The sequence below is a fragment of the Lissotriton helveticus genome, chromosome 9 (assembly GCF_964261635.1).
Source record: "Lissotriton helveticus chromosome 9, aLisHel1.1, whole genome shotgun sequence".
Taxonomy (NCBI): domain Eukaryota; kingdom Metazoa; phylum Chordata; class Amphibia; order Caudata; family Salamandridae; genus Lissotriton; species Lissotriton helveticus.
In genome coordinates this window covers 1,068,041,599-1,068,069,282 of record NC_136070.1, presented here as the reverse complement: position 1 = coordinate 1,068,069,282, position 27,684 = coordinate 1,068,041,599, and the positions used below count along the sequence as shown (strand labels likewise).

The window sequence follows — 27,684 nt, the reverse complement described above, 5'->3', positions numbered from 1 at the left end:
GGCCACGGTGTAGATGAACTTGTGGAGGCTAATCAGTGCAGGGAGGAAAAGGTCATGAGTAATTTCATGGCACAGGAGGAGCAGAACTATGGCTAATAGATGGCTATAATGTGCAATTCGCCCCGGTGTATAGTGAATTATGTAGAGGAGGAAAGGGAAAACTTGGCAATCAGTGTTCAAGATCAAAAAAGCTCTGCAACACTTCCCCATTTATGGTAGACGGAGAACCCGCAATATATGTGTAAGTTATGTTATGTTATGTGATTTTAATCAAAAGAAGACTAGGTCATAATTTAGAAAATAAACAAAGAGACTCAAGTATGTTTTGTCATGGAGTAAGAACACCTGGTGAGTGTGTTCAGAAAGCCCTCACCCACCAACCTAGTTGGTGGCATGCTTCATCATCGGGCCCACCCAGTGACACCTAGCGTGTTTCCGGGTGTGCTTCGACGCCTGATTACAGCGGAGCAGGTATTTTGCTGAGTGTGCAGTGAAGAGTGTTATGAGAGTGAAATTTAAAACGGCTAGGCGGTGGGTCCCAGTACCCGGGGGTAAATTAAACTTAAATACCTGGGCCTCCGTCAGCGGTTAAAAATAAGGCTGTTGGATGTTAGAGGCGAGTTACGACCTCCCACATCCTGTGGGTCAACATGTTTCAGCCAGTGCCTTATGTCTATGCTGGCTTTCTTCAGGACCTTAAAAATGTGGGTGCAATTAAACTAGTGGGTGTGTGGTACAGACTATGTGTCTACACGCCCTAAGGTGTTTATCTATGTGTGAGAGGGGGATTCCCTTCTCAAGAACACCTGTACATATAACATATATAGACAGAGACAAAACATACAGGGAAAAAGAGAGTCACTCGGTTGTATGGTATTAGACACATCCGATTGCCGTCACTAAAGCGGTTGGGGTGTAAGCTATAGGAGGCTAGAGTGTAATGGTATTGGTGGTACCATTAGGTGAAAAAATCGCACATGTAAATCGGGCGTGAAGTGGCTAAAACACGGGCATCACATAAATTGTGCATATGTGTGGAGTGGCGCAAGAACACGTTCTTACGCTAGTTTTAGCAAGTTTTTGCCTCAAGGTTGAGAGGTGGCAGGGGGTTGGCCCTGTGGAGAATAAAAGAGTTTGGACCACAATAGTTAGGGAGACCTGTAGGGAAGAAAGAAAGCGCTTACCCATGGTAGTGGGGGTTGTTTCTCATACTCACAGCATTTCTGGGCAGAGCCTGCTCTGAACCTGTAGTGCCTCCTTCGCATACCGGTAGGTAATGGCCGTTTGCGCTGGGTCTTAAATACTGTGGTTAATTGGATAACCAGGTGCACCTGCAGGTTGGAGGTAAGAGTAGAAAGACTCGGCGTGCCGAGTCATGGTGCCAGAGAGGACTCGAGTGCTGTTTGCGCATGCGCAGTACTCGCGTGCTTGGGGGCGCATGCGCGGGTGGTGTCTCGGTCGCGCATGCGCAGTTGCGTGGGATCATTGGATCGTGTAGTCCATGCGCGGGGGGACAGTGTGTCAATAGCGCGCATGCGTCGCGCAGATCATGGAGCATGGCTATTTGTTGGCCAGGACCTGGCAGTATGGTCAGTTCATGCGTATGATTTGTACGTAGAGTGCTGGAATTATGGTTATTTATAAACAACACTTTAGGCAAGTTGGTGCGTTTGTATCATACTGGTGCATCATGAGACATAATACCATGGCAGGTGATCAAGGGGCAACAGTGACTCGCTAAGCTCAGAACTAGGGGTTCTATCTCGGAGCGGTATGTTACCGGGGGACAGGTAACCGGTTCAGTTAGTACAATATGGTATATCATTGATATGTCAGGGAATTCCAGGGGATGGCATCATTGAGCCCCTGACTCGCTGTTGAAAGACGATATATCCATCGTTGTTCTTTGTTCAATAGTCGTTTGTCATTATCCATTGTGCTTTCTGGAACCTGTTCAATGACCGTCCAGGTTAGATCATTGGGGGTGTGCCCCTGGGTAATGAAATGGTTAGTCAGTTTGCTTATGTTTTTCTTACATCTTATAGTGCTGCGGTGTTCTGTTATTCTGGTCTTGATTTTCCGTGTCGTCATTCGACATAGCGTAGACCGCATGTGCAGGTCACCAGGTATATCAGGTTGCGGGAGTTGCAATTGGTGTGGCTTCGTTGAGTCCAGACCTTGTTTGGCTCCAGGTCCAGGGTTTTGGTGTGCATGGTGAGGTGACAAACACTACAATCGTTGCAGGGATAATGCCCAGTGACCTTAGGGAGGCCCCATGCGTTCAGAATGGTGTTGGTAGGTAGTTCCGGAGGTTGTCTAGGGCGGGTATTGACCAGACGATCTTTCAGGTTGTTGCATCGTTTGTATGCAAATCTTGGAATGTCCCATTTCCTTTGTCCAGAGTTAATTATTTTCCAGTGTTTTCTAATGATTTTAGTGACTTCGTTGGACGCCGTGTTATAGGTGGTAACACAGGTAATTGGTTGGTTATCTTGGTGTTTGACGACAGTCTCGAGTAGGGCTTCACGGTTCTGGTTCCTTGCTCTCTTCTGTGTTTTCTTGATAATGGCTTTGGGATAGCCTCGGTGTTCCAGTTTGGTAGCTAGTTCCACAGATTGCCTCTTGTAATCAGAGATGTCGGTGCAGTTTCTGCGTATGCGTAGGAACTGTCCATAGGGTAGATTCTCTCGAAGTGAGCGTGGGTGAAAGCTTGTGAAGTCAAGCAGTGAGTTCCTCGCAGTGGGTTTGTAATAGGTTGTCGTGGCCAGGGTCCCGTCCTTGGCTGTGATGTCCAAATCTAGGAAGGGTAGTTGGCTGTTGCTGGCCGTGCAGGTGAATTTGAGGTATGGGTCTTTATTGTTAAGCCAGGTCATGAATCTGTCTAAGTCAGTTTGCGATCCCTGCCAGACTACCAGAATGTCATCTATATACCTGCGCCAAGTCAGGATATGGTGGATGAAGGGATTGGTATCTGAGGAAATGTAGGACTCCTCAAAGTGGTGAACATACAGACCCGCTATGCTTGGAGCGAAAACACTGCCCATAGACGTCCCATTGGTTTGTAGGTAAAGGGTACCCTCGTATTCAAAGTAATTTTCTTTGAGGGCTAGGGTTGCACATGCCATCACAAAGTCTCTTGGGGTATGGTGTGGCCAGGGGGCTGCCGCGAGGATATCATGGAGGACAGCTGGGGAGGCTCGTGTACAGGCTCTCCACGTCCAATCCCACTAGTAGTTGTGTATTTGGGTTGAACTCTTTATTGTTTATGACCTGTAACAGGTGCTTGGTGTCTTTTATGTACGTGCGTGTTTTTTGTACTAGAGGGTTTAGGAAGAAGTCGCAGTACCGAGACAGTGGTTCCAGTAAGGAGTTGATGCCCGATACGATGGGTCTACCAGGAGGGGGAAGAACGCCCTTATGTACTTTCGGTACTGTATAAAAGTATGGTATCTTGGTATGTTGGGGGCATAGGTAATCCGCCTCCTGCTTGGAAATGTGTTCAGCATCTGCTGCCCTTTTGACTAGATCGTGAATCGTAGTCTTTAATTCTTCCGTTGGGTCATACTCCAGTCTGCGGTAGTTCCTGTTGTCGCTCAGTAATCTGCGACATTCCGTGTCGTAGTCTTGTTTGTCTTGTAAGACAATGCCTCCCCCTTTGTCCGCTGGTTTGATGACAATCGTGGGGATGTTTTGTAGGCGTTGTATCGTCTTCCTGTCTTCCCAGGATAGGTTGTTGAAATGGTTGGTTGGGTTGAGTTTCTCTACATCATTATACACGGCCTGTTCAAATGTCATGATTTCAGGTGGGATGGTAGAGGGCGGTGGTACAAATGTGGATTTGGGTCGGAGGCCAGTGACATTAAGGTTGTCGTTGGTTTGTTCTGTTTCAGGGGTTGGTTTCTCAAAAAAGGATTTTAATTTGAGTTCTCCGGCCCTGTCCTAAAAAAGGAATGTGTGGTCCTTGGTTGCCTGGAAATAGTGGCATGGGTCCAGGAGGGTACATTGGTGGGAAACCATAATAGGGATTTTGTATGGGGCCGAAGTTTGGTGGGAACCCATGCCACTATTTCCAGGCAACCAAGGACCACACATTCCTTTTTTAGGACAGGGCCGGAGAGCCCGGGGAAGAAGAAGAGCGAACCCACAACAACCACAAGTCCACTGGAGCGGGGAAGAGAACCCAGTGAGCTCCAACACACGCCAGAAGACGAAAGAGTCAATACCAGGAACCAGCAAACAATGAGGCCCACTAACCCACCCTCATTGGTATTCAACCTATCCAGCACACCCTTAACCGACAAAGAACAGTCGGTACTAGAAAAAGGGTTATCATTTGTCCCAACCACAAAACTTGACAAATTCAAGTTACACGTAGAATTGGCCCAATTCTTTAGGAAACTCAAATTAAAATCCTTTTTTGAGAAACCAACCCCTGAAACAGAACAAACCAACGACAACCTTAATGTCACTGGCCTCCGACCCAAATCCACATTTGTACCACCGCCCTCTACCATCCCACCTGAAATCATGACATTTGAACAGGCCGTGTATAATGATGTAGAGAAACTCAACCCAACCAACCATTTCAACAACCTATCCTGGGAAGACAGGAAGACGATACAACGCCTACAAAACATCCCCACGATTGTCATCAAACCAGCGGACAAAGGGGGAGGCATTGTCTTACAAGACAAACAAGACTACGACACGGAATGTCGCCGATTACTGAGCGACAACGGGAACTACCGCAGACTGGAGTATGACCCAACGGAAGAATTAAAGACTACGATTCACGATCTAGTCAAAAGGGCAGCAGATGCTGAACACATTTCCAAGCAGGAGGCGGATTACCTATGCCCCCAACATACCAAGATACCATACTTTTATACAGTACCGAAAGTACATAAGGGCGTTCTTCCCCCTCCTGGTAGACCCATCGTATCGGGCATCAACTCCTTACTGGAACCACTGTCTCGGTACTGCGACTTCTTCCTAAACCCTCTAGTACAAAAAACACCCACGTACATAAAAGACACCAAGCACCTGTTACAGGTCATAAACAATAAAGAGTTCAACCCAAATACACAACTACTAGTGGGATTGGACGTGGAGAGCCTGTACACGAGCCTCCCCAGCTGTCCTCCATGATATCCTCGCGGCAGCCCCCTGGCCACACCATACCCCAAGAGACTTTGTGATGGCATGTGCAACCCTAGCCCTCAAAGAAAATTACTTTGAATACGAGGGTACCCTTTACCTACAAACCAATGGGACGTCTATGGGCAGTGTTTTCGCTCCAAGCATAGCGGGTCTGTATGTTCACCACTTTGAGGAGTCCTACATTTCCTCAGATACCAATCCCTTCATCCACCATATCCTGACTTGGCGCAGGTATATAGATGACATTCTGGTAGTCTGGCAGGGATCGCAAACTGACTTAGACAGATTCATGACCTGGCTTAACAATAAAGACCCATACCTCAAATTCACCTGCACGGCCAGCAACAGCCAACTACCCTTCCTAGATTTGGACATCACAGCCAAGGACGGGACCCTGGCCACGACAACCTATTACAAACCCACTGCGAGGAACTCACTGCTTGACTTCACAAGCTTTCACCCACGCTCACTTCGAGAGAATCTACCCTACGGACAGTTCCTACGCATACGCAGAAACTGCACCGACATCTCTGATTACAAGAGGCAATCTGCGGAACTAGCTACCAAACTGGAACACCGAGGCTATCCCAAAGCCATTATCAAGAAAACACAGAAGAGAGCAAGGAACCAGAACCGTGAAGCCCTACTCGAGACTGTCGTCAAACACCAAGATAACCAACCAATTACCTGTGTTACCACCTATAACACGGCGTCCAACGAAGTCACTAAAATCATTAGAAACCACTGGAAAATAATTAACTCTGGACAAAGGAAATGGGACATTCCAAGATTTGCATACAAACGATGCAACAACCTGAAAGATCGTCTGGTCAATACCCGCCCTAGACAACCTCCGGAACTACCTACCAACACCATTCTGAACGCATGGGGCCTCCCTAAGGTCACTGGGCATTATCCCTGCAACGATTGTAGTGTTTGTCACCTCACCATGCACACCAAAACCCTGGGCCTGGAGCCAAACAAGGTCTGGACTCAACGAAGCCACACCAATTGCAACTCCCGCAACCTGATATACCTGGTGACCTGCACATGCGGTCTACGCTATGTCGGAATGACGACACGGAAAATCAAGACCAGAATAACAGAACACCGCAGCACTATAAGATGCAAGAAAAACATAAGCAAACTGACTAACCATTTCATTACCCAGGGGCACACCCCCAATGATCTAACCTGGACGGTCATTGAACAGGTTCCAGAAAGCACAATGGATAATGACAAACGACTATTGAACAAAGAACAACAATGGATATATCGTCTTTCAACAGCGAGTCAGGGGCTCAATGATGCCATCCCCTGGAATTCCCTGACATATCAATGATATACCATATTGTACTAACTGAACCGGTTACCTGTCCCCCGGTAACATACCGCTCCGAGATAGAACCCCTAGTTCTGAGCTTAGCGAGTCACTGTTGCCCCTTGATCACCTGCCATGGTATTATGCCTCATGATGCACCAGTATGATACAAACGCACCAACTTGCCTAAAGTGTTGTTTATAAATAACCATAATTCCAGCACTCTACGTACAAATCATACGCATGAACTGATCATACTGCCAGGTCCTGGCCAACAAATAGCCATGCTCCATGATCTGCGCGACGCATGCGCGCTATTGACACACTGTCCCCCCGCGCATGGACTACACGACCCAATGATCCCACACAACTGCGCATGCGCGACCGAGACACCACCCGCGCATGCGCCCCCAAGCACGCGAGTACTGCGCATGCGCGAACAGCACTCGAGTCCTCTCTGGCACCATGACTCGGCACGCCGAGTCTTTCTACTCTTACCTCCAACCTGCAGGTGCACCTGGTTATCCAATTAACCACAGTATTTAAGACCCAGCGCAAACGGCCATTACCTACCGGTATGCGAAGGAGGCACTACAGGTTCAGAGCAGGCTCTGCCCAGAAATGCTGTGAGTATGAGAAACAACCACCACTACCATGGGTAAGCGCTTTCTTTCTTCCCTACAGGTCTCCCTAACTATTGTGGTCCAAACTCTTTTATTCTCCACAGGGCCAACCCCCTGCCACCTCTCAACTTCGAGGCAAAAACTTGCTAAAACTAGCGTAAGAACGTGTTCTTGCGCCGCTCCACACATATGCACAATTTATGTGATGCCCGTGTTTTAGCCACTTCACGCCCGATTCACATGTGCGATTATTTCACCTAATGGTACCACCAATACCATTACACTCTAGCCTCCTATAGCTTACACCCCAACCGCTTTAGTGACGGTAATCGGATGTGTCTAATACCATACAACCGAGTGACTCTCTTTTTCCCTGTATGTTTTGTCTCTGTCTATATATGTTATATGTACAGGTGTTCTTGAGAAGGGAATCCCCCTCTCACACATAGATAAACACCTTAGGGCGTGTAGACACATAGTCTGTACCACACACCCACTAGTTTAATTGCACCCACATTTTTAAGGTCCTGAAGAAAGCCAGCATAGACATAAGGCACTGGCTGAAACATGTTGACCCACAGGATGTGGGAGGTCGTAACTCGCCTCTAACATCCAACAGCCTTATTTTTAACCGCTGACGGAGGCCCAGGTATTAAAGTTTAATTTACCCCCGGGTACTGGGACCCACCGCCTAGCCGTTTTAAATTTCACTCTCATAACACTCTTCACTGCACACTCAGCAAAATACCTGCTCCGCTGTAATCAGGCGTCGAAGCACACCCGGGACACGCTAGGTGTCACTGGGTGGGCCCGATGATGAAGCATGCCACCAACTAGGTTGGTGGGTGAGGGCTTTCTGAACACACTCACCAGGTGTTCTTACTCCATGACAAAACATACTTGAGTCTCTTTATTTATTTTCCAAAATATGAGCTAGTCTTCTTTTGATTAAAATCATATATAATCCCGGGGATAAGGACTAGCTATCTGGTCCTCTCTCTATCTCTTGATTACGCATTTTCATGTTATGTTATGTTACATATTTTTATATAGCGCTCAGCTGCCCCAGCCAAGGGGCGTCCCGGCGCTGTCAAACAGAAAGGAGGGCAGCTGCCTCAACATAGCACGGCAGGCCTTAACATAACAGGCCCTGGGATCTAATCTGAGGGAAAAAGGTAAGTCTTAATGGCTTTCCTGAAAGCCAGGAAATCATTTAAGCCACGCAACTGGGATGGCAAAGCATTCCACAGTTTAGCAGCCAGCTAGCAGAAAGAGCGACCGCCCATACGAGAGCGTTTCACCCGAGGAACCGCTACCAGATGTTGGCCTTCCAAGCGCAAAGATCGTCGGGGGACGTACGGGGTCAGTAGCGGACAGAGCATAGGTGGGGTCACGAGCTTTAGGATCTTGAATGAGAGAGAGAGAGAGCCTTAAATTGGATCCGCTTGGCCACAGGCAGCCAGTGGAGTTTACTCATGGTGTCTGCAACCGGATAAGAGCAAGGGAGGCCTACTAAATTTTTTGCTGCTGCATTTTGCACTTGCTGCATTCTTCCAATCTCTGCCTGGTTGGCTCCTAGCAACAAGGAGCTCGCATAATCCAAGCGAGAGAGAATGGTCGATTGCACTATAAGCTGACGGATAGGAGGGTCAAAATATTTTAAAATAGGTTTGAGATTCCGTAGGATCCCAAAGCATGTAGCTGCCGTTTTCTTGGTGTGAGTAATAAGACTGAGCGAGGAATCTATCCAGACCCCAAGGTTTTTTACTTCTGATTTTGGGTCAGGAAAGTTCCCTATTGTCTTGGGCCACCATTTTTCGCCCCATGCGGAAGCGTTTTTCCCCACTAATAAAACCTCCGTCTTACTAGCATTGAGCTGTAGGTAATTTGAGGTCATCCAGTTAGCCACTGCCGTTAGGCCACTCTTAAACTTAGTAGCGCTCAAAACTGAGTCATCCGTCAGAGCCACCACTAGCTGTGTATCGTCAGCATATGAGACCATTGATAGCTCCCATAGCTTAGCGACCGCAGCTAGTGGCTGTACGTAAAGATTAAATAGCGTAGGGCTGAGTGCTGAGCCCTGGGGGGAACACCCTGCTCAATAGGACGTTCCTTGGACAGGAACGGGGGAGTGGAAACCCGAAAGTATCTTCCAGTTAGAAAGGCTCTGAACCACTCCAGAGAGAGTCCACCGACACCGGCTTCTTCCAGACGATGTAGCAAGACCGCATGCGAGACAGTGTCAAAGGCGGCACTCAGATCCAACAGGATCAGTGCCGCCGTTTGACCAGAATCCAGAATGGTCCGCAGATGTTCCGTCATGCTCAAAAGTGCCGTCTCGGTGCTATGGCCGGCTCGGAAACCATGCTGTGAGGCATCCAAAATGTTGTTTGAGCAGAGAAAGCTGGTAAGAGTGCTATTGACGTGGGATTCTGCCAACGTAGCCGGCCAAGGGAGCAGGGAAATAGGCCTGCAATTCTTAGGCTTGGTGGGATCCAACATGGGTTTTTTGATAATGGAGGATACCCAAGCCTGTTTCCATCTTGCCGGTATCACGGCTGATTCGAAGGAAGAATTAATTATCTGGCGAAGAGGGTTAAGCACAAGCGCGGATGCCTCCCTAAATTGGGCAGGTTTTAAGGGGTCAGCAGGAGAGCCAGACTTAATTTTCCCACATAGTCTAATGAATTCATCATGGGAGACTTCAGGAATCACCGTAAGTTTGGTGATTGACTCAGGGCTAAAAGGAATGGGAACAGGGGTAGATAGAAAGGATCCATAAATTTCACGCACTTTTTCTACAAAGAAGGAAGCCAATTCTTCGCAATGAGAGTCAGAGACAGTTACCGGTGTCGGCATTTTTGGCGCTGAGATCCTTCAAAATTTTAAAGATAGATTTTGAGGGATTCGGGCTAAGCCTGATCTCCTTGGCATAGTAGGCAGCTCGTGCCTTGCATATTACTCTGTGATAGTTTTTTTGTGCGGCAATGTATTGCCCTTTTATTTCCGGATCATACGTTTTCCTCCATTTCTGTTCAATTTTTTTACAGGTTTTCCTTAGGGTAGTTAGAGACTCATTATACCATGGGTTAGATTCTCGAGAGCAGCCTTTGATCCAACTGCCCGGGATCAAAGAATCCAGAGCCCGGGTTAACCAGGTACAGAACAGTTCATACCCTGACTCTGTATTATCGAAAGGTACAGGAGGATCTGTTCTAAACAGGGCGTAAAACTAGTCGAGACGTAGTTTTCGCCAAGGGCGCTTCAACACAGATTGACTAGTGACCACACCTGATGATTCTTTTAAAGGCAAGGACATGCCGACCAACATATGATCGGACCAAGGGACCGGAATAGGGGCATCAACTACCACCTCTTCCATATTAGAAAAGATGGGATCTAATAAATGTCCTCCTGTATGGGTGGGACTCGTGACTAATTGGCGCAGTTGGAATGCTGCTAAATCTGCTAGCAAACCGCTTATCTTTTTGTCTAAAGTAAGATCAAAATGGAGATTCAAGTCTCCAAGAATGTTAAAATGTGCGGTTCCTACGGCCAGTGAACCTACTGCTTCCAAAAAAGCATTTGTGAAGCTGTCATCTTGCCCAGGGGGCCTATACACCAGGACATCAGATAGGGTCAGATGAGGGTTTATCAGGATGCTAAAGCGGGCACATTCGCATCCTTCAATATCCACTTTAGTGAAAAGGCAGGGATAGCGAGAGTTGACAATCATAGCGATACCCCCACCCCTCGTGGGCCTATTTATAGTATGCACGGAATAACCGGGCGGCACAGCCAAATTGAGAACTGTAGTCATGTCGTCCTGTAGCCAGGTCTCAGTAAGGAACAAAATATCCAGTTTATTGTCCTCGATGAGATCATGTACTTCGGCATGGTTTTTAGCTAGAGATCTTACATTCAGCTGAGAGATTGTTAGCCGTTGTTGAGGGCAGGTGGTTTTAGGGGGCGTAAGTACCGTTGGTTTAGATAGAGAGAACCCACAAGCACACTGAAAGGGGCCCCTCAGATGGTGGAGTGGGGTCCTGTTGCATCGGGTTCCTGATGTATTAAGGTCTAGGAGAGTTTCCCTAGAATAAGTGTGCCCAACCAACTTGTCGCAACCGGCATTACTGGCGATAGGCGACGTACTGGCGCGAACGGGCACAGACGGGCTTGCCTTTGGCGCACCGTCGGCGCGCCTGCTGCGCGCCTGCTGCGCGCGTCCGCTGCGTGCTTGGAGGGACATCCCCTTTTATTCCAGGGACCGTCTGACTTGCGCAGGATGTAAAACGGAAGTCTAGTCACTTCCGGTGTGATCGGCGATTCCGTCTTCCCTCCACAACAATCCGACCTAAAGTCAGCGGTGGACCGGGGAAGCGGCAATGAGGTGAGTTTTCAAAAAATAAGTGAGGTTAAAACAAGCGCAACACTTCAATAACTGATTGCAGCCCTTCACGCTAAGCGTCGTGACAGCGTTTCCTTACTTCTTGAGTCAAGCAGGACAGGAAGTTGCCCCTTAAGTAGTACAGCCCAAAGTAAACTAGACTGCTAACTTGCGCAGGATGTAAAATGGAAGTCTAGTCACTTCCGGTGTGATCGGCGATTCCGTCATCCCTCCACAACAATCCGACCTAAAGTCAGCGGTGGACCGGGGAAGCAGCAATGAGGTGAGTTTAAAAAAAATAAGTGAGGTTAAAACAAGCGCAACACTTCAATAACTGATTGCAGTCCTTCGCGCTAAGCGTTGTGACAGCGTCTCCTTACTTCTTGAGTCAAGCAGGACAGGAAGTTGCCCCTTAAGTAGTACAGCCCAAAGTAAACTAGACTGCTAACTTGCGCAGCATGTAAAATGGAAGTCTAGTCACTTCCGGTGTGATCGGCGATTCCGTCATCCCTCCACAACAATCCGACCTAAAGTCAGCGGTGGACCGGGGAAGCAGCAATGAGGTGAGTTTAAAAAAATAAGTGAGGTTAAAACAAGCGCAACACTTCAATAACTGATTGCAGTCCTTCGGGCTAAGCGTCGTGACAGCGTCTCCTTACTTCTTGAGTCAAGCAGGAGAACAGGAAGTTGCCCCTTAAGTAGTACCGCCCAAAGTAAACTAGACTGCTAACTTGCGCAGGATGTAAAACGGAAGTCTAGTCACTTCCGTTGTGATCGCCGATTCCGTCTTCCCTCCACAACAATCCGACCTGAAGTCAGCGGTGGACCGGGGAAGCGGCAATGAGGTGAGTTTTTAAAAAATAAGTGAGGTTAAAACAAGCGCAACACTTCAATAACTGATTGCAGCCCTTCGCGCTAAGCGTCGTGACAGCATCTCCTTACTTCTTGAGTAATGTCTCTGGTGTGCAACTGATGGCAACCAAATCCATAGAGTCTCTTTTCAAAGGCTCATTGTGTATTTAAAGAAGCCCGCATTTTTCAACTCGGAAAGGGGACAGATTAGCTCTCACATCACCACTGACTTATCAAGAAATTTTGACTTAGAAGAATAAAAAACACATAAAGTTGTTTAAACCAATTGGAACACCTTGGAGGTAAGGCAGAAGTCTCTCATTATGCAAGTAACAGTGGTGAGACATTAACTTACAAATATGAATGTATTATAGTCTCTATTTAGTGTTTACTATTGGTAGTAGGGGTATTTTAGAATATATCCTTTGGTTTAGAATACACATTTCCAACACAGTACAGCTTCTGCTGTTGAGGTTGAAGAGATTTAATATCAATTGTAAGGAAGATATTGGGCAAGTCATAGGAATTCTAGCATATTCTGTAAGAGAGCACCTAAGAGGTTTATGAAGCATGCCCTGACAGTCAATATGTCTTAATGGAAAGAGGCACCAGCAAAGTTAACCTGAGATTTGAAACTACTATTAAAACAGGGGGGCAGGATTTCACCTAACAGGACTGTGGATTGGTATTGGAGTTAATGAATTGAGGGAAACTGAGAACATTCTGTAGGTAGCTGCAGAACTAATCAGTAAGTTGTATGGATTGCATAGAGTCATCCTCAATTTGAAAATCGAGGCAGGTTGTGGTTTTGTGGCAGGGTTCAAGAAAAACAAACTGGTTTACAGTGTTACTTGTAAAATAGCGTTACACATATAATACATAGCCAGGATATCGCTATGTATGATACAATATAAATGAAGGAAGGACAGGTTCGAAGGAAGACCTTCTCTTCCTATGCTACAAGAGCTGGAATTCAATCCATACATAGGTCCAACAAACACCATTTTTCCTCAACCTCAGGAAAAAGCTGAAGCATTTTCCCTTTAAGGAGCACTTTGTCAGAAATTATCACTTCAAATACTTACCCAGCACGGAAGACAAAGAACAGAACACTCATTTCTAAGCATACCTTATTTGTCTTAAATTTGAAACCTCTCGTTTTCTAGCAAGGTTTGCACTACACAAATGTCTATTAGCATATATATACACACGCACAAGCACACACACACACACACACACACACATATATATTCGCAACCTCAATGCTGCATATTGTGCATCTCTAGGAGCAATGGGATGAGAAAAAAATTATGTGTTATAATAATGTTTAGGAATGGATTAGGCCTTTCCCTCACTTGAGGCCAATTATGCAAAGCCAATAGTTGGTCGCAAACCCTATGATTTGCAAAATGATGGATTTGCTACAGCAAAATAGATCTTTTTCTATGAACGAAAACAATTTTGCAAGTCAGTAAAGCATTTGACACTCAGAATGGGTTTTGTTATCCACTCCAAAGCACAGTAAAATAACAGCCGATGATTACATTATCCAATTAAGACTCTTGACATTAGTAACAACAACAACATTCTCCTCACTACATTTGATGAACAAATATCCTTTGTCTTCGAATATGGTAAAAATGTGATCCTCCTTCCGTATTACCAATGCACTTTCTTGCTGGAAAACTCTTAGAAAAGAGGTGATGTGAACAGGCAACATATGAAGCAAATCTAGTAGGTTTCTAATAAATTAACATTTTAGAGGACAGTGGATTATAGGCAACAGCGTAAGGTTGGTAAGCTTACCTTTACTGGGAGGCTTTGGGATAGCAAAGGATGTAGTCACTGTCAAGTTGACTAGGTGAGAAAAGTCTGGTGGCTCATTATCCAGGGAACTCTCTGGGCTCTCCAAGGTAGTGCTCAAGTGATCAGTCACAGAACCATCATAATCCATGGTCTCGTTTTTCTCTGCCTCTTCTGTTTTGCCTTCTCCAAGATTGCCAGGAATATCTCCTGTCGAAGGATAACTCGCATCATTCTGCTCCGCTATTTTACTTTTTTCTGCTGAGGAAAGCCTTTTCAGGGAAGGAGTTTTGTATTCATCTGGTGGTGGTGGTGGTAATGGATCTTTTAGTGGTTCACTACTTCTACCGTCAGTGATAGATCTGCCATCTCTGTCAATTTTTTCTAGGTTATCATGTAAAGGCTCAGGAAGAATTGATGTTACTTGTGTTCCCAGCTCCTGGGCCATTGCACTAGGTCTTTCCATCCCATCTAGTCAGATGGTAACAACAGGGCCTGTACGAGAGGACAAAACTGAAAGAACAATAATTTATGTGTAATATAGTTAGAATTCAACACTAAAAAATACATTTGGCTGAACAATTCACTGTACCTCCACCCCAAAAAGAAAAAAATGACACAAAACATGAGTATGTTTACATTGCTCCTTTGAGAGAGCCAGGAGCTCCACTGTGTCAGCAAATTTAGTTTATTCAGATGGAAAGGGATGAGTAAAGAGCAAAACAACCAGTTTCCATGTATACTCCCATTTTGAAAAAGAGGAGGGTGGGTAGTTGAAAAGCTCCAAGAAAATGCCCAGGAAGGAGAGAACTAGGATTTCAGGTAGGTTTTGGATCTTGCTAGCGTCAATTCAATAATACTTTGAAAAGGTGTGTACTGATATCAACGTGGCTGCCCTTCAAATCTCAATGACAAGGATAATTTGCCTGAGGGCACATTGACCTCTTTACCTTTTGTGGTCTAGGGCATCGAATTTCTAAGAAGTGTCTTATTAGCCCTTTATCTATTTAGCTACTTATTGTTCTGAACATGCCAAAGTAGTATAGACAGACTAATATGTCAGGCATCACTGTTTACATTTGTGTGCGCCGTGGGTTATATCAAGGTAATATCTTTCGGCTCTTTTAATGTCTAAGGAATTAAGCAACCACTTAGTCAATCAATCAATCAGTGACACTTGTAGAGCGCGCTACATACCCGTAGGGTCTCAAGGCGCTGGGGGGGGGGGGAGGGGGGGGTGCCGCTACTGCTCGAACAGCCAGGTCTTCAGCTTCTTCCTGAAGGAGAGGTGGTCTTGGGTCAGGCGCAGGTCGGTCGGGAGGGAGTTCCAGGTCTTGGCGGCCAGGTAGGAGAAGGACCTTCCTCCTGTAGTCGCTCTTCGGATGCGGGGGACGGCGGCGAGGGCGTGGTTGGCTGATCGGAGGTGGCGTTTGGGAGCGTAGAAGTTGACTCGGCTGTTGAGGTAACTCGGGCCTCGGTCGTGTAGGGCTTTGTGTGCGTGGGTGAGGAGGCGGAAGGTGATTCTTTTGTTGACGGGGAGCCAGTGAAGGTCTCTCAGATGTCCGGAGATGTGGCTGGTTCGTGGGATGTCGAGGATGAGTCTGGCTGAGGCGTTCTGGATCCGCTGGAGTCTCTTCTGGAGCTTGGCGGTGGTACCGGCGTATAGGGCGTTGCCGTAGTCCAGACGGCTGGTGACGAGGGCCTGGGTGACGGTCTTCCTGGTCTAGGTGGGGATCCACCAGAAGATCTTCCGTAGCATGCGTAGGATGTTGAAGCACGCCGAGGAGACGTTGTTAACTTGCCTGGTCATGGAGAGGGAGGAGTCCAGGATGAAGCCCAGGTTGCGTGCATGGTCTGTTGGTTTGGGTGCGGTGCCCAGGGCGGGAGGCCACCAGGAGTCGTCCCAGGCGGAGGGTGAGGAGCCCAGGATGAGGATCTCCGTCTTGTCCGAGTTCAGTTTCAGGCGGCTGATCGACATCCACTCGGCTACCTCTTTCATCCCTTCGTGCAGGTTGGCTCTGGCGGCGGCGGGGTCGTTGGTCAGGGAGAGGATCAGCTGGGTGTCGTCGGCGTAGGAGATTATGCTGAGGTTGTGTTTGCGTACGATGGCCGCGAGGGGGCTCATGTAGACGTTGAAGAGGGTGGGGCTCAGAGATGATCCTTGGGGGACGCCGCAGATGACTTCGGAGGCCTCTGACTTGTACGGTGGTAGGCGTACTCTCTGTGTTCTTCCGTCGCGGAAGGAGATGATCCATTCCAGAGCCTTCTCCTGAATTCCGACGTTGCTGAGGCGCTGCACTAGGGTGCGGTGGCAGACAGTGTCGAATGCCGCGGAGAGGTCCAGGAGGATGAGGGCCGCTGTTTCTCCATTGTCCATCAGGGCTCGGATGTCATCGGTGGCGGCGATGAGGGCAGTCTCGGTGCTGTGGTTGGCTCGGAAGCCGGACTGTGAGGGGTCGAGGGATCCGTTCGTCTCGAGGAAGGCGGCCATCTGCTTGTTGACGGTCTTCTCGATGACTTTGGCTGGAAACGGGAGAAGCGAGATGGGGCGGTAATTCTTGAGGTCGGTGGGGTCCGCTGTTGGTTTCTTGAGTAGAGCGCTGAGTTCGGCGTGTTTCCAGCTCTCAGGGAAGATGGTGGTGTCGAAGGATGTGTTGATGATGTCTCGCAGGTGGGGTGCGATGACAGCGTCGGCCTTGTTGAAGACGTGGTGAGGGCAGGGGTCGGTCGGTGATCCGGAGTGGATGGAGTTCATTGTGCGGATGGTGTCTTCGGTGCTGATCGGGGTCCAGGCGTGGAGGATGGTGGTGGGGGGTGGTTGTTCGGTCATGGTGTGCGTTGGTTGGTTGTTGAAGCTGCTGTGTATGTCCGTGATCTTGTTGTGGAAGTATGAAGCGAGGGAGTTGCAGAGGTCTTGCGATGGGGTGACGTCGTTGTTTCCTGCGCTGGGGTTGGAAAGCTCTTTCACGATGTTGAAGAGTTCCTTGCAGTTGTGTGCGTTGTTGTCCAACCGGTCCTTAAATGCTGTTTTCTTGCCGGCGCGGATCAGCTGGTGGTGTTTCCGGGTGGCAAGTTTGTAGGAGGTCCTGTTGTCCGGTGTCGGTTCCCTTTTCCAGACTTTCTCGAGGGCTCGGCAGTTCTTCTTGGAGCTCTTGAGTTCGTTGGTGAACCATGGGGCCTTCTTGCTGCCGGGTCTGCTAGGCGGGGTCCTCAGAGGGGCGAGTTCGTCCGCGCAGTTGCTGATCCACTCCGTGAGGTTGTCGGCGGCCTGGCTGGGGTTCGCTGAGCTGGCAGGAGGGTGCTGGCTCAGTGAGGTGGCGAGCTGGTCTGTTGTGATCTTGTTCCAGCTTCTGCGGGCGGCCTGTTGCTGGTGTTGGTGGGTCATCGTTCTCTTGAAGGTGAAGTGGACGCAACTGTGGTCCGTCCATTGAAGCTCTGTGGCGTGGCTGAACTCGATGTCTGTGCTGGAAGAGAAGACTGCGTCGAGGGTGTGTCCGGCGAGGTGGGTGGGGGTGGACACCAGTTGCTTGAGTCCAAGGTTGGCGAGGTTGTCGAGCAGGGTGGTGGTGTTGCGGTCGTTGTTGTTCTCCAGATGGAAGTTGAGGTCTCCCAGGAGGATGTAGTCAGCGGAGGGGAGGGCATGCGGGCTGACGAAGTCAGGGAGGTCGTACTTGGAGGAAAGGTGACAAAGAAATAATGTGGTTAATGTGAGATACTGACATACATAAATAAGCCATCTTCAATGACATGTGCTCAAATTTAATATTTGTAGGGGATAAGGCAAAATCATCTCGTTTATAAAGCGCTTAGAGGGCCAGATGTACTAAGCTAGTATTTGCAAAAGTCGCCACATATTTGCAAGTCGACCTATGAACTAATGGGTCGGATCCCAAAATATCAAATCACAGTGGCCAAAATTCAACCTACCTCAGGAATATTTATGAGTGAGTCACAAATTACGACCAACTATGACTCACTGCAATCAGAGGAACGGTAGCCTGCTAGGTCAGCAGACCACCATGTCAGCGATTGCTTTTAAATAAAATATTTTTTAATGCAGCCCATTTTTCTTACAGGAAAACAGAACGTATTTGAAAACTATCTGAAACTATTTTTTACCATTAGGCCCTGATCCCATGGACCACTGCCCACTCCCAAAAATGTTTTTTGACCATTCAGAAAGGGAAAGGGGTCCCTTTGGGACCCCTTCCCATTTACAAACCAGTTACAGCAACCTTTCAGTAGTTGGTAAAATATGGATGCTCTGTGACCATATTTTATTTGCAAAACATTAATATATACCATAAGGAATCGCTATTTGGAGGGAACACCCTAAACCCGCCCGTCCAAATAGCAATTACTAATGGTTTCCTAAACCAATTTAGCGGTTTGGTAACATGGATTTAGAACCTTAGGAATATACATTTTCATGTTGCATACCTTTTCATTTAAAGAGTTGCAGAGTTTACGACCAGAAAATGCATTCGTAGATCTTGCTAATAGTGCTTTTCTAAACATGAAATAGAGTGCCTCCCCTACAGTGTTCACATGGAATATTATAGATGCAGTAGAAAAGAGGCTGTTGGTAATTACACCTGAGGGTCAAGTGAGGTGATGGTATGGTGCAGTGTAGGATTTTGTCAAATATCCTGGAGAATACGAAACTATGATACCATCACCACTTTAACAGCCAGTGCAGAATGATGGGGAAAACATTACTCTATGTTGTTTCAGTTTTATCAACACTGAGTTCTGGTGCTTCCTTTTTGGAGGAGATGTAGTCAAGCAATTCTTCATTAAGCACTAACTCGTGTGCTTTCAAGAAAAGCTCACTTAGCCCTAATTTACTATCTGGTAGGCAAACTGCAGGTCTTGAGTCAAAAGCTAGCACCAACTTCCTTGACAGTAAAAGAGATGGCTTTATTCTTCCCTACTTGTTCAGATAGCATATCTGCGTGGTATTATCAATCATGATGGCATATAGCGTTGCTGAATTCAAAAACAATTTCAGAACCTGGAGAACTGCTCTCAGTTTCAATATATTTATTTCATATGACTGCCCCTTGATCAACCACCCCAATATCACGCTGATACAACCGTCACAAGTGATTGTAGGGAAGGAAATCCCTGAAAGTTAACTTCCTTCAACATATTCCTCATCAGACACCATCAAGGCAATGCCTAAAGAGTTCTGAGATATAGCTTGAGACTTCTTTCCTAACCTCTCCTATGTAATCATTGTTTTTTATGCACTCGTGAAAAGGTCTCACGTGGCTCCCAGCATTTTGAAGGATGACACAAAGACATTTTTTATGCAGCGAGTTAGTTCTTAAAAGGATATACTTTGCAACCCATAGTGTTTTAAACTGTACCAACACTGTAAGTTGAAATAGCGTAGCTGTCATTTTTTGTAGCTTATCAGAGCCCCAGACTACACAAGCAATTGACTGCACACCTTATATTACGTTTGTATAGAAATTCACAACACTCACTCTTTCAGCCAAATAGAGTGCAAATGTTTCCTGATGGCTCAGAAAAGCTAGTATGCACATGGAGATGCCACATGGGACAAACTTCAGTCTGAAGGGAAGAGTTTTCTATTGATAGTGCTAACTACTGATTTTGAATTGAAGAACCCTCCTGTTCTACCCAATGATCAGAATGTTGAAGTACAAGCCATGCAAGTTTATAGCACCCACAAAATCCGACTGTTATATTTTTTCATAGGTTTGAAGGAGAAGTCCTCCGAAATGGCCCATTTGTTTGCAGTGAGAGGTAATGTGGGACAAAACTGCTGCTGCCTTGAACCTTTTGTCTTCACCAGAAAGGACTGGTAATTTTGCCTTATCTTTTTTTTTCCTCAATCATCTACAAACTGACTTCAATACTTGTTTCTGGATTTTAAAATGGATAACCTGCCCCGGATGGACCATTAAGTAAGGTCTCATATTTTTCAGTGGGTTACTGGGCAGAGAGTTCTAAGCTTGAATTTGCAATGATTATCCACAATTTCTAGAACTGTACTTGTATTTTGTTATAAATTGCCATGCTAGAAGATAATTTGAAATATTTCCTCCCACAAGGGCACCGAGTAGTGGAGAAAGAGTGACATGTGCATTGCATTGCGTTTTCTTGAGTAAATCCTGGTGCTAATGAAGGCTTGTGATTTCCTCTTCCTGCAGTATTTTGTGACCGATGTTTGTGTCAAGGGAGAAGTCTCTCGCTAACATCTTAAACTGGATTCCAAGAAACACTATCCTCTTCTCTGATCACATTGTCTTCAAAGTCTTGGCCTTAATACTAATTCTGTTTGGATTCACAAAAGAGAAACAGACAGGGTGAATGCCAAATGGTCACACCTTGGCTCTAGCTGTGATTTAAGATTTCTTCTGAGTCATTCAAAGGGCTGATAAGTTAGTGGTACTAGTGGTGCGCCAGTAGTGGCGTTTGCACAGTGGTGGAGAAAGGGGAGATGGCCTATGACAACCTCTAAGTAATCCTGCGGTGTGGGACTTAGAGGAGGTTACAGGAGGGGTAGTTGGCCCCCAAGGCTGTCCTTGGGGGCTAGCTACCCTTCCTGTTACCTCCAGTAAATTACACACAGCAGGATTGCTAAGAATGTCAAGTGATGTTCAAATATTGCACATTTACCTACTAAAAGCACATTTGAAATGAGGGCAGTTTTAGCTTGAAATAAACACAATTGGTCTGTCTAGAATGCATTTCTAAAAATTGAGAAAAAAGTAAAATAAAGAGCAAAAAGTACAATTCAGGTAATAACCAAATCAGCTGAATTGCAGGGCATGCCCCCTTTCTGCAGCACCCTGGAAACGCGGCGGGTCGTGGTGCACTACTGATTACTGGTTGAGGGAGGAATTTCACTTTACTCCTGAGGGACCTTGGTGGCAAAGAAACCCTCCTGGTACCTCCTGTAAGTCCTACAGAGTGGTATTCCTGAAAGCTGGTCGGAGGCCCAGCCTCCTTTCTTCACCACTCTGCAAATGCCATTACTAGGTAAAAAACCTTGACATTCCCTGAAAAAAACTAAGGTTACAAGGACATTATTGTTAGGAATTTGCTTTTAAAAAACCTTAACAATTCACTGGAAAAACCAAGGTTTACAGGGACGTTATAGTTAGCAAATAGAATTAAAAAAACCTTAGAACCACACTGAAAAAGTCAAAGGTTATAAGGACGTTATAATTAATCTGACATTTCACTCATACGAAACCAGGAAAATTCAGCAGGTGTAGTTAGCTGAGCTAACTATAACTCACACCCCGCAATGCAGTGCTAATTACATCACACATGACATGGACAGTGACATCACTGATGACATCTCAAATGACATCACTGATGACATAGTCCACGGACTCTCTGACGCACCCACTCAATTCTCAATATAACCTTTCATACACCCATTCCAACTTCCACACTACCATTCTCAAAACCATTGACACACCCATACCAGTGCTTACACAGCCTCTCACTGATTCATAGGTCTACACACACACCCACTCATTTACCCATACAGCCACTCATACACCAACTCACTCACTAATATAGCCACTGATATATCCACTCATACACCCATGTAGCCACTCACAAACAGTCAGTCACTTATAGAGCTACTCACACACCTACTCATTCACCTTTATAGTCACTCACACAGCCATTTACTCACCTATACAGTTATATACACACCCACTCATTTATTCATACAGATACTAACACAAATTCACTCACCTATACAGTCTGTGACACAAGCACACACTCACTCATACGGCCACTTTCACAATCATCCAGTCACACAGACACTCACTCATATGCTCCAACACTCACCTATACTGGCTTTCACATATGTAGTTACTCACCCATATACCACTGATACATCCATTCACTCAACAACACAGCCAGCCATACAGCTCCTCGCAGATGCACTCACTAACCCATACAGCCACTGACTCACCCACTGACTTATTCATGCAGGCAGTCACACACCCCTTCAAAAACCCACACAGACATTCATACACCCATACAGGTACTCAGACAACCAAGGAATCACCCATACAGACATGTGCGTACCCACTCACCAACCCATACAGCTACTTAGACACCAACTGACAGACTGATGCAGATATTCAGATAACTTAGTCACTCACCTATACATTCACTGAGACACCTAATCGCTCACTTATACAATCAGTAATGCGCCCACTGAATCATCCATACAGACACTCACTGATTCATCAATACCCCTTGGTACATATATTTAACACTCATAAACTTTTTAAAAACACTCACAGTCACTGGATGATTTTATCTGTGATGTCATTTGAGATGTCATCAGTGATGTCACTGACCGTGTCATGAGTGATGTAATATGTGAGGTCATAAGCAGTGATTTGCGGGAAGTATAACTGCTTAATTTGTCTGTTTTTGTATGAGTGAAATGTCAGCCTAACTATAATGTCTCTGTAACCTTTGTTTTTTTTCAGTGAATAGAGAACCATGAACAGAGTAATCTGCATTGCATACAACTCACAACCAGTAGAGTGGCCATTTACTCATTCTTTCAGTAATAGACAGACCTTTCAAACTACCACTGGGCAGGCACCGAGCAGGTGGGCATGGCCCGAGTGGTTCAGGGTGCCATTCTCCATCACCCTACCTGGGTCCCGGGAACCATCAATGACCATCAAGAGTTCCAACATTGACAGCGGAGGAACCACCAGGTAAGCATTCAGCAGTATGCTATGCGCTCTAACCTGAAGGCAGGAGACGTCGTACTTGTGAAAGACCACCACCCAACCAGCAAATTTAGGATGCAATTTAAACCGGAGCTGTGGCAAACAGTGTGCCAACATGGTACCATGGTGACTGCTCGGAGAGGATATGTAGAGGTCACCCAAAATGTGTTGTTCTTAAAACGGTACAGTGGTAATGTTCTATATCTAGATAGGCCTGAAAATCGAACTGAGGGTCTGATCGGGACGAGGGGGACTGGGTACATAAGTGAAGAGGAACCCCAATGCCGGGAAAACACTGAAGAGTTACCTTACATTGAAGCATCAAACTTGGAGTGGAGGCCCCTAGTGGAAGGCGGAAGCCTTAATTGAATCAGAGGCAGGTACCCGCAGTCTCAATATCGCCTGAGAAGAAACCTAGTTCCCTCAACAGACTTCAAGGTGTTACGTGGAGGCTGCACTGTCCCTGACTGAATATTGTTTATGGTTTGTACGGTTATGGTTGGGGAGGAATGTAACGTCCCATACACTTCTGGAGTGAAGTGAGTGTACCACGGGTTAGGGGGAAGATGTTAAGGTGTTATTTACATGAACAAGTTAGGGTTGTAGTGACGTCAGGTAGATAAAACAGAGGCCACACCTGTCCAGGGAAGCAGGTATGAACCAGGCTGTATTTCGTGTATCCATTATTTCGGTGCATGACTGCACTTCCTAGCACTAGTCCGCAACAGGGGGGATGATAGAAAGATAGAGAGCAATGGAGAGAAATCGTGCACTTGGCAAAGACATAAAGTATGGAGCCGAAAAGGAAAAAAAGGAAAAAGAAGGATGAAATATACAAGTAAATGGAAGGACTGAAGGAAGCCCCCTAAAACTCTTGCTGTAGGTCCTTTTAGGATTATTTCACGTGTGTTCCTTTTGAACTACCCAAACAACGTTTTGTACTTTTTCAACAAATCATTTAAAAAATAGTCATGTACAATGCACTTGACAAACTCATTTACTTCTGTTGCACTCTGCCTTAGAAGTACGTTCAATGTGGGGTATTTTAATTTCCTGGTCACTCACTCCCTTGGCGTTTATACATCCTAATTTAAAGTGATGTTCAAATATTGCACATCAACCTACTAAAAGCACACTTGAAATGTGGGCAGTTTTAGGTGGAAGTAAAAACGATTGGTCTGTCTAGAATGCATTTCTAAAAACGGAGAAAAAAGTAAAATATAGAGCAAGAAGTACACTTTAGATAATAACCAAATGAAAGATGGTCCCACTAAAAAAAAAAAAAACACAAAAACCCAACACCCTGTTTTTGCATGCACAAAAGATCCTTTTCCATCCGAACAAAACATTTCTTATTTCTCTAAGATAAGAGTTTTCCTTAAAAACAATTACCCATTAATGGAATATATTGTACCCGTTTACCAAAGCATTAGTGAAGACGTCCTGGCTCATTAAATAAGCTAGTTTTTTGTTTAAAAACATAATCAAAGGGAAGCGAAAGGCACACAAACATTGGCTTGTTTCTCAGTTAGACGCTACAGTACCCACCTGTATAAAGAATGTGACGTGTTGCGGGATACCAACGCAGGATTTAAATTAAAAAAATAAAGAAAACGAAACAAAACCGGAAGGATGGGAAAGGGTATGGGGGGTGGCGCAAACCTCTCGATGCCTCCCCCTGTATCAAAGACCAAAACTCAAAACTAAACAACTACGTAGCGGTGACGTCTCTTGGGTTCTAATATCGAACACTCGCCTCCCGCGGCGGCACTGGCTAAGAGTTCGGATTCCGACAACCAAACGCTGCATGTCTCTTTCTCTTACCTCCTGCGTTTCTCGGTTTTTCGCTCTTAAATCTCATTTAATTCCGGTAGTAAATTCTGCCCGCCTGCAGGCTGAGTCCGGAGAGTGCATGTATGTGCCGGCGCCGGGAGACGGCGGCCACAGAGCACTGTTGTACGACTCGTTGTTACGGTAACAAGCCCATGGTGGCAGTGCCCCGGGCGCTCCCTTCAAATCTCAGTTCCACCTCGGCTGGTAGGAAGGGCTGTGTTTTAGGGCTGCTGTAGACTGGGATCTCTGGTTAATAAAAGAGCATATAGGAAGTTGGATCTCTGACTATATAGTCTATAGCAGTTAGGCTATCAGAGAGCAGTGATAAGCATTTGTTGTACTCACAGAGGCAATAAAAGCTTGATTCACACACTCAAGAAATAAATCAGAGACCAATTTTAAAACATAATCTCGATTTTTATGTAATTTTTCAGACCAAGAACTTCGTTCTACAGTAAGTACTTTTAAAGGGTTGTATGACGTTACAACGCATTCCGCTGCAGCGCATGCCTTTTCCACGCATGCGTTACAACGGAATGCCATTACCATGCATATGGTTTTACCACGAAAATGCCTTTACCACGCATACCTTTGCAACGATTTTCGTTGTATAACTATGCATAATAATGGCATTTTCTTGGTAAACCGACTGCAGGGCTTATTATTTAGTTAAAATGTATAAATATATATTTTAATGAAGCCTAACCTAATAAATTATTATAATAAAAATAATATACTTACAGTTTCTATGTTCGTAATTCTCCTTCTTCTTACACAGTTGTAAGTGGTCCTTTTTCTATTTTTCTTGAAAATGCAGTACGTACACGTACGTATGTAATTACATCGTTATTGAGGCGCATCACATGAAGGACAAGAGGCACAGGAGATTGTTTTTTAGGTAAGTATTATTTTTTGGTTAAAACCCACTCTTTTTTGAGGGGGGGGAGAACCCCCAAGCCCGCCCCCAAGCCCCCTGTTTTTAATGCGACCTTTAACTCACATTTCTTTACTACGTAATACGTATTTGTAGTAAAGGAATATACGTAAAGGTTATACGTGGTAACCACGCATGAGTTGTAAAGCATGCATGGTTAGTGTATTCGTGAAAACGGACGTGTTGTAGTGGCTGTTTCCCCTTTTAAAGATATGAATTTTCAAAGTTAACAAAATTAATCACTTTAGTGCGCAATTATGCACCATTTGTCAATGGGAGAAAATTAAAAAATACCAATAAAATCATATAGTTGAATCTCAAGATTCACCTTCTAGATTTAGATAAGTAGCATGGCCAGGCCCAATGTTCCACCAGCAGATTCTCGGGAGCATCCTGGATGCAGCAGGGAGCAGGGTGCTGAGGTCGTTGTTAGCTGGAGCACTATGAAGAAGAGGGCCACTTGAAGACACACCGCACAAAGAACTTAAAGGTAAGTCCGAGGGGTCCCACTCGAGGGAGTAGGTCGCAAGGGCCTCAGGTCCATGGCTGGTTCATCGGTAACCAGGCCAGTGGGCTGGGTGCAGAGTAGATAGGTCAGCCAGGCAACGTGCATCAAGATGTCCTCGCGGTCAGGAGCAGGCAGGTTATATAGGCGATTCCGGGACAAATGGGCCACTTATGAAGTTGTTCTCAGGAGTCTCAATGTCCCTCGACACATGCTTGCTTTCTGGGCAGTTGAAGTCCGGATTGGACTCTGTGTCACAGTGTATGCAGCAGCAGGTCCGGTACCCTGGTATTAGTGCGGCACAGCTCCGGTAGATCCTGGTGTCTTCACACTTGGTGGGGGGACCGGTTTGATCCTCTTAAGCTGGTGTACCACTTTTGGTTTGAGTGTTGTGTCAGAGTCGCCGGGGAACAGCAAGTCGAGAAACCGGATTCTGCAGGTTCTGTGCCTGTGGATTGCAGAGAAGTAGTACCTCTACTCTAAGGGAGTTCTTTGGCAATTTGCCAAAGGCTAGAGGTGCTCCAGGGTTTTGGAGGCCTCACAGTTGCAGGACACAGCAGCACACCACAATTGTTGATTCCTGGGAGCAGTAGGCAGGGTTTGTGCCAATTCTCTGCAGCTCGTCTTCAGGTCTTGGGTCAGCTGGTCTTCTGTGTCCGTTTCTCTTCTTAGGTCCATCAAATTTAAAGTTCAAGGTCCAGGGATACCACCTAAATACTAGATTTAGGGGCATTAAAGGGAGTGAAAGGTAGTAGCCAATGGCTATTTTTCTTTAGGTGTCTTCACCCTCTAGGTGACCACTTCCTGTAGGAACGGCACTACCCTAGCCCTGATAGGTTAATTTCTGCCATCCCAAGATGGAGGAATTGCAAAAGTAGTGTCCACATCACCTGCCCCACCTTAGAGGTGGTGCTGACTGAATATGGGCACACCTTCTAATTTGACAATTTTCCTGCCTATCCTTCTGCCAAATGTGGAGCAGGACAGGGGGTTGGCATGCTCCACTATCTGGAGATGCCTGGCTTGCACTTTAAAGGAGGTATCACATTTGATGCTTCCCAACCTGGAAGGCCATTCCGGCCTGGAGGAGGTGTGAAGCAGGCTTTGTTCCTGGCCTCTGAGAGCACTGGCCTTCACTCCATGAGTTCAGAAACATGTATTGTGGTGGCAGGCTGGTTAAGAATAATCAGAGGTCACACCAGTGCTTGGTATGCTTTCAAGAGATCCACTAAAGGGTCTTCTGTGTGCATTTATTAATAAATCCAACACTGCCATCAGTGAGGATTTATTTAAAAAAGATGTTTGGTACCCAACATCTTTGGGTACAGCAAAGCCATTATGGGGCTAGGAAACTCGTAATGACCGGTACCTAGCTCATGCACTCTCTGTAGCTTCCCTGTGCGCTTGCAGTATCAAAGAATGGACTCAGATCTTGCAGAGGCATATCTGCTCATGCAGATATGTCCTCCAGATATGTCCTCACTGGGATATAGTGCACCCTGCCTTAGGGCTGGAA

At 46.1% G+C, this 27,684-nt stretch overlaps 1 protein-coding gene across 2 annotated transcripts in view; it reads right to left on the bottom strand.

Moving 5' to 3' along the window:
• CFAP92 (cilia and flagella associated protein 92 (putative)) overlaps positions 1-24,812 on the bottom strand; it is a 385,549-nt gene extending 360,737 nt beyond the window's left edge. The window contains exons 1-2 of one of the 2 annotated variants that reach the window (XM_078661436.1): positions 24,721-24,812; positions 14,150-14,659 (exon numbers count right to left, since the gene is read on the bottom strand). In XM_078661436.1, the coding sequence (XP_078517562.1) occupies positions 14,150-14,612 (463 nt within the window). In that variant the 5' untranslated portion in view covers positions 14,613-14,659; positions 24,721-24,812. The remainder of the gene's footprint in view (positions 1-14,149; positions 14,660-24,720) is intronic. The other variant, XM_078661435.1, reaches the window with a different exon arrangement.
• Positions 24,813-27,684: the final 2,872 nt, after the last annotated feature.